Genomic DNA, 8,124 nt, shown 5'->3' with positions numbered 1-8,124 from the left:
TAATCAATGTAATGAAACAAGTTATATGAATTGTTGAATGTGAAACTGATGATGTGCCCTGTAAACTTTCACTCAATCCACAATAAAAAACTTAAATTAAATATAGGAAGAAAAAAAAAAAAAACCAAACAGTAGTTTTGCTTCACTAGTAAAGGATGTCTGCCCGAACACTGTGCTCTTTTTAAAATCTGTTTCTATGGGATTAAATTGGCAACAGCAACTCCAAAGATTAGATAGAAACTTGTTGTTGTTAAGTGACATCAAGTCAGTTCTGACCCACAGCGACCCTGGTGAGCTTGAGCCGACCTTGGGCTTCAAACCTACTTTGCATTCCAGCACTCACACAACTCAGGGGATGGAGGCACCAGTCACATGACAGGGTCCGAGCAGGATCCTGCCACATCATCTCTACTGAGAGTGCAGCCCTTCCTTCTGCAGTTGTTAGTAAAAACAGGAGAGGTTACCCATCACGAGACACCATGGGACAAATCACAATCTTTCTCGTAAAAAAAAAAAACACAGCAGAGCACTAGAAAGTTTACATTATTTCGTAAAACTGACTGGTAATATACAATGATCTCAAAATAAAAAGTCGAGTTACAATTTTTTCATTGAAGAATGTAATCAATGTCATTGAATTATACATGTAGAAATTGTTGAATGGACATATGTTTTGTTGTGTCTGTGTTCAGCACAATAAAGAATCTTTTTTTATATATCCTCCTCTTGCTCCCACCCTATGGCTACTCCTCCTGTCTGTTTCTTTCCCAACCATTAGCCAGCCTGGAGATTTGATTTATTTGAGCCCTTTTACTAAAAGGTTGAGATGTTATAATGGAGACAAATTTAAAGGTACAAAGACAAGCAGCCTTGTCACAAGACAGCAGCACCCTTGTGCTATCTGAGATTCTAGAGTCTGCCAGCTTGGACTGCAAAGGGACAAGGACACAGGGAAGATCACAAATGCTGCACCCCGTAATCTGAACATCTGGGCCCTTCTGTGCCTTTAGTTTTAGTGTGGCAGGAAGTTCCAGATGGGCAGCAAGGGACTGAGTGACCTTCAGAGGGATAAGAGTGATAGCCATATACCAACAGGGAGAGAAGTCATTCTATATTTAACACCTGTACCATAAAAAAAAGACACTAAAAGAATCAACGTATTTAAATTCTGATGTCAATGATGAATACTGCAAGTACCATGAACTGCCAGAAGGAAAAACAAATCTGTGTTGGAAGCAGTACTGCCAGAATGTTCCTTAGAAGCCAGGATGGCAAGCCGTCATCTCTCATACTTTGGACATGCTGTCAGGAGGGGTGAGTCCTTGGAGAAGGACTTCATGCTTGGAAAAGTGGGAAGTCAGGAAAAACCACAAAGGCCCCCATTGAAGTGGGTTACCATCACAGCAGCAACAATGGTCTCAAACCTAACAATTTTGGGGAGGGCACAGGAACAGGCAGTGTCTCACTAGGAGTCAGAGCTGACTCAGTAGCACCTAACAGCAACAACAACAAACACATAGACCAAGGATCCCTGGTGACTCCGTGATGAAGTGCTCAGCTTCTAACCAGCAGGTCAGCGGTTCAAACCCACCAGCAGCTCTGCAGGAGAAAACCATGACAACATGCCCCCATAAATATCCCACCTAGGAAACCCTATGAAATAGTTGTACTTTGTGCTAAAGGTTGGAATCATTGTCCTCGTAATAATCCACTCTAGATTCCCTCAGCCACACACCCCCATTTCCTTGTCCTGTTCCTGTGGTCTGAGCCACAGAAGAAGCAGAGAAATCCCAGGAGTCCTGGACACTTACGTTAGTGTGGCAGGTGTCCCATCCAACCACCTCCAATCCCCTTCTCGGTTCTTGTCAGTCAGCCCCAACCAGTACACCTTCGAAGAATCTTGAGCATTGGCCACAAATACCTGCAAATACAAATTCCACTCAGTCTTCAGGACCCTCAGGGTGAGTAGCCCACCTCCACTCGGCTGTATGAATTTAGAGCTTTACGAATCGGGCTGCGAACATTAAGGTCAGCGGTTCGAAACTACCAGCCGCTCCGCGGGAGAAAGATGAGGCTTTCTACTCCCGTAAAGATTTACACCCTCGGAAACCCTGTGCAGGGTCGCTATGGGTCGGACCCGACTCGATGGCACTTAACAACAACAACAATGCTATCCCCTACAGTGTAGTGAATGATGGAATGTCTCTTGGAGCCATAGTCTTTGTAAACCCCCACCAAGCAACGTTTTCCTGATGAGTCTGGGTAAGATAAAGTGGGGGAAAGTATTAAGGGGCTTTATGATTCAGTTGTGGATGACTGTTAACAGGCTTAGTTGTAAAAACTTACAATTCTGACATAGGTATAAAATGAACATCTCAGAAGCAGGATGGGGTAGTTCACCACCATCTAAGAAAAAAAGGCCAGGAGTGGAGGGAATCCTTTGGACCATGAGATCTCTACACATTGAACCTCGTTGACCCAGGGGCAGAAAGCTGTGACATTGGAGAAATGTACCAGAGGAGCCATAGCAGCAGAACCAAGAGCCAGAGACAAGACAGAGCTTCCCAGCTCATGTAGCAAGGAAAACTGAGTGACTTTGGATAGGAGACATACCCGGAGAGCGGGGTCCTCCAAGCACTTAATTGGGAGAGCTAGGTTTGCTGAATGCAATCAATATTGACCTTTACTGGGGATTGGAATGCAAAAGTTGGCAGCAAAGAGGAAGGATCAGCTGTTGGAAGATATGATCTGGGTGACAGAGACGATGCTGGAGATTACGTGATAGAATTTTGCAAGACTAATGACTTCCTCGTTGAAGATACCTTTTTTAAACAACATAAAAATGACTATACATGGACCTCACCATTATAACACTAAGTAACATCCTAACTACAGCAACGGATGTTGTATAGACGTCTCCACTTCCATGGGGAAAACCCTGTTGCCTCCCAGCTAATGCATCTCATGGTGGCTTGTATGTTGCTAAGATGCTGAATGAGTTTCATCAGTTTCCAGACTAAAAAGAACACGGAAGCTGTTATTTGATCCCAGGTTTCTAATTCCTTCCCCAACCAGTCTAGGTTACCCTGTAGATCTACTTTCAGGAACTTTTGCATTGCAATGGTCTTGATGAGACTGGCAGACAGGATTAAATGGGAATTTGCTGGGGTGCGTGAAGGGTTGAGGGCTGCCAGAAGGGGCCGGTCTAAGGCCTTCGCTATATACTGAGCCGTCATTTATAAATTCAGACCAAATTCTTCATTTGTGCTGTATGGGGCTGGTTTCCTGTTGCTGCTGAGACAGATCCCTTCGCCTCAGCCTTTTAATGCTTTTATATCTGAAGATTTTCAAATTACCCACTCAAAACTCCTTTCAATCCAACTTGGATTTTCTGAGTCTAGGTCTTTGATTTTTTTCTTTCTTTCTTTCTTTTTTCTCCTCCCTTCTACTCAACAACATGAGTGTGGATCTAGTTTTACCCCAAAGCCTGCCTAAGGCTTATGATTCTAGAGACTATTCATCATTATCTACAATTTTAGGAGCTGAAGAAAATTACACATCCTTGCAAATGTCATCTACGGAAGCACTCTACTCAGAGACTGATCTGCTTTTCAGGAGAGTCCTGATTCTTCAGCGATCCTAAAGTAAAACTACCCACTTTGTTAGGGCAAAGCATAGGGAAGAAGGAAAGCAAAGGCCAGGGTAAGAAACACGTCAGAACTGTGTTCTCTCAGGCACAGATTTCAGAAACAGAAATACCTCAGCCTCCAGCAGATGCAAGAACTTTCTGAAGTCCTGAACCTCAGCTATAAACAAGTTAAGACCTGATTCCGAACCAGAGAATGAAACATCTAAGAGGTGGCAGAAAAACATTAAATGGCCAAATAGTAACACTGGTGTGGCTCAGGTCTCTGTGCCTACTGAATAATTCACTTGGCCCTCTATGATTTCTGTCACCAGGATGCCTTCCTTCTGCAAACATTCCAATGTGGACCAACCAAAGGTGGAACGTCCAGACTTGGAGTAACCAGGCCTGGAACAACCAAACCTGGGGCAACCAGGCCTGGAACAGCAGCCAAGCCTGAAATAACCAGGCCTGGAACAAACAAACCTGGGGCAACCAGGCCTGGAACAGCAGCCAAGCCTGAAATAACCAGGCCTGGAACAATCAGGTCTGAAGCAACCAGTTTCGGATCTGTGGAGAGGAATTCTGGCTGTCCCAGTACCAGCAAAATTCTGCCAGTGATCTGGAGGCCTCACAAATAATAGGTTCCTTCCTAAATGACTCCATGAACGTACAACCTGAAGAGGGCATGTAAATTCATGTCCATCTGGGCCGTGGTTGCATTACTTCTTTACTTGTAGAACTTCTTGTTTCAGAACTATATATCTCTGCCTTGATATCCTGGTAGCTCTGGTAGTGTAGTGGTTACGAATCAGGCTGTTAACCTTAAGGTCAGCAGTTCGAAACTACCAGCCACTCCATGGGAGAAAGATGAGGCTTTCTGCTCCCATGAAGATTTACAGTCTCGGAAACCCCATACAGGGTCACTATGGGTCAGAATCGACTCGACAGCACTTAACAACAACAAATTATGTAGATTTGTTGTTGTCATTATTAAGTGCAGTCAGTTCCGACTCATAGCAATTCTGTATAGGGTTTCTGAAGAGCAGCTGGTGAGCTTGAACCTCAGATCTTATGGTTCAAACTGAGCTTGCAGTCCACCAGCGCATTAACCCACAGCACCACACCAGGACTCCCGCTGTGTAGATTTAGAAGGAGACAATATGATCCAGGTTTCCATAATAGCCCCCTGAAAGATTAGCTTGACTGCTGTGCACAGCATGATAAAGATGATAAAGTCTGTCTCTGAGGATCGATAACTGCAGATGACACCTTGGATATGTTGAGGCTCTAGTCTCAAGAACAGGAACTCAAAGTACCAAGATGTGTGATGAAGGATTATTTGTATTTTATAGGATTTGGGAGGCTGTTTTTAGTGTGAAGGGTGAGGTTTATAAAGGCATTTCACTGATTCTCTTCTCCATCCTTCTCTGTTTAACTGTAGACCCCAACTTGCTCATTATTTGAATATTTGTAGAAAGATGTTTTGTTTTGTATTTTGCTATGTTATGGGAAGAATAATACCAGTATGGCTGGCTGCTTTATAAATATTAGTTTAAATAAGTAAAATACGACCCATTTTATCATTAAAAAAATAATTTAAAAATAAAAAGAACAAGGAAGAAAGAACTGGAGCTCTACTTTCAAAAGTCAGCCAGTTAACAACTTATGGACCACAGTGTCCAATCCACAATGGATCATGGGATGGCAGCTTTTGGTCCATTGTGTGGAGTTCCCAAGAGTTGAGGCCAACTGAAAAACATCTAAGAACAGGTGGTGCTTCCCTAGTACTTTTACACCCCCCACACACACCCATAATTTGCAACCAGGCAGTAAACAAGTTCAATGCCTCAGGAACAGAACGTGAAAGGAAAAGACAAAGAGGGACAAGAGGGTTTCCTGGCATTTATATTTCAAATGCCCAAACCTTTGGGAGAAAATAAAGGATTTATGTTCAGGACAAAAGACTGGGAATCAAACAGCCTGATTAGAAGCAACTCTTAATGTATGCTGATGGAAATCAGATGAGTGGAGCCTCCAGGGTGAGAGTAAGACAGGTCATCAACCGGAAAAGGGACATGAGAGAAATTTCTGGAGTGGTAAAATACTCTATATCTTGATTGTTGTTGTTGTTAAGTGCTGTCGAGTCCATTCCGACCCATAGCAACCCTGCGTAGTGCATTAACCCACAGTGCCACACCAGGACTTCGTATCTTGAGTAGGTTGCTGGTTATACAAATGTCAAAGTTCACTGAATGTACAGTTAGGGTCTGCGTGTTTTACACTATGCAAATCGTACACCACCTCACCCAATCTCAACACCAAATATTGGTCCCCTAGAACGTGGGCAGGAGCCGTATCAGTAGTAAGAAAGTTACGAAGATATGAGAGGGGCCCTGTACCTCGTCCCTGGTGAACCCCAAGTAATGGCAAAAACCACACATAGTTTTGAAATTCCAAAAACAGAAAAGACCATTGCCCTATTTCCTGGGTAAAGTCCCAGGCAGGTGTCAGAGGCCTTCTATGGAACCTTAGGGGGGTTTACAGGCTTTCACACACCAAAATATGGTAGAAGAAGCAAGAACCTCCCTTGTGCCCAAGAACAGCAGGGAACAGGTAAGGAGACTTCCAAACCCACAGGATCTTGCTAACAGGGGAGTGACACATCTCAGGGACAGCCTGGGTGGTCCAATGACACAGAACCAGACAACCAGGGGAAAAAACCTACCTTCCAGACACCAAAATGAGGGCATTTTAAGAAGAGGGACCTTGTCTGTCTTGGCCATTACTAGGTCCCCAGTGCTTATAATAGTACCTAGCACATAGTAGGTGCTCAGGTAATTTGATTGGGTTAATGAGCTATATAGTTCAAGCTGTGCCCTTTACACAGATTGTCTCCTTTGATCCTCCTTATGACCAGCTGACATAAGTACTATTATTATTCCCACTTTATAGAAGTGAAAACTGAGGCACAGAGAAGCGAAACAACTCACTATCACACAGTCAATGAATGTCCCAGTGGATACCAGCTTAGAGTAAAGATTTCAAAGACAGACGTGTACTCCCCTTCAACTTGACCCTACATGAGCTATCCCCAGTCAGAAGAAAAAGGGGGACCTCAACTGATTCAGATTAAATATCCACCATTCTCAAAAGATGAATTAACATGATTGTTCACAACCACAGAGTCAGTGGTTCAGACTCACTGGGTGCTCTTTGGAAACTCTGGTACCAAGTTGATGACATTTAACAACAACAATTTAAAGGAAAGTAAATTATATTTCTTGAACACCTGAGTTTAGGGAGTATGATTTATACCTGTCTCTGGTAGCGTAGTGGTTACGAATTGGGCTGCGAATCTCACAGTCAGCAGTTCGAAACTACCAGCTGTTCCATGGGAGAAAGATGAGGCTTTCTGCTCCCATAAAGATTTACAGCCTCAGAAACCCTGTACAGGGTCACAATGAGTCAGAACCGACTGCACAGCACATCACAACAACAACAACATTTATATTATTTAATTTCATCCTCCCCTAAACCCTGTGTTAGCTACCCATACAAGTTTTAGTGTAGTGAATTATTTAATATCTCATCTAGCCATAGTCCCACTAACTAACTTTTCCTATGAGTCTAGGTAAGAGAAAGTGGGGAAACATGCTGATGGATTAGAAGTGATTGTTGTTGTTGTTAACTTTCATCAAGTGACTATAGAGACCCTGTATAGGATTTCCAAGGAGCAGCTGGTGGGTTTGAACCACCACCCACCTTTTGGTTGGCAACCCAGCACTTATCCTACAGTGCCACAGAGTTCATTATGTTGGTTATTTTTACCATCCTGCTGGATATAAAATCTCAGAAGCAGAAGAGGGGATCTCACTACCATCAAGAAAGAAGAACCATTATTGACCCAGGCATGGAAAGCTGTGGCAGAGGAACAGTAAGAGCGGAACCAAGAACCAAAGCCGAAGACAGAACAGTGAACTTCAGGTCCATGGAACAAGGAAAGCTGAGCGCCATTGGACAGGAGGCTTGTTCCCAGAGTGGGATAGCTCCAGGCACTTGATTGGAGGAGCTAGGTTTGCTAACCCATGGAGCTAGAGCTGAGTACCTTCGACCTGAGGCTTATAACACAATAGATTGCCCTTTGGGCATTTATCAGCAATACTAATAATGTTTTGTAACATTGTCTGAGCAGGGAGTGGACAGGCCAAGCGTCCCAGGGCCTGAGAGAGACCTGCCTGCAGGCACAGAAGAGAAACTGTCCTTACCAAAAACCTGTATCCTGAGAATTTTCTGATCCTGCAGTATAACCTGTTAATTTCCCTAATAAACCCCATAACAGTAAGTATTGCCTCTGAGTTCTGTATGACCACTGCAATGAATTATCAAACCTAGATGACCTCTGCAATACATAAAACTATAGGTAGAAACCGGAACCACATCCAGATCTCCAGAGATGAGAAATCTCCACTTGAAAGGACGAGCAGACCAGCCTGGAG

The 8,124-nt window shown here is 43.6% G+C and overlaps 1 protein-coding gene across 1 annotated transcript in view; it reads right to left on the bottom strand.

Moving 5' to 3' along the window:
* The window catches only part of CLEC17A (C-type lectin domain family 17, member A), a 28,653-nt gene that overhangs the window by 6,272 nt on the left and 14,257 nt on the right, over window positions 1–8,124 (bottom strand). Inside the window, exon 11 of the mRNA XM_006874323.1 lies at window positions 1,812–1,921. Within this exon, the coding sequence (XP_006874385.1) occupies window positions 1,812–1,921 (110 nt within the window). The remainder of the gene's footprint in view (window positions 1–1,811; window positions 1,922–8,124) is intronic.

The sequence above is a fragment of the Chrysochloris asiatica genome, unplaced genomic scaffold, assembly GCF_000296735.1.
Source record: "Chrysochloris asiatica unplaced genomic scaffold, ChrAsi1.0 scaffold00268, whole genome shotgun sequence".
NCBI classification, from domain to species: Eukaryota; Metazoa; Chordata; class Mammalia; order Afrosoricida; family Chrysochloridae; genus Chrysochloris; species Chrysochloris asiatica.
The sequence above is the reverse complement of the archived record's forward strand: the minus strand, read 5'-3'. Positions and strand labels throughout refer to the sequence as shown.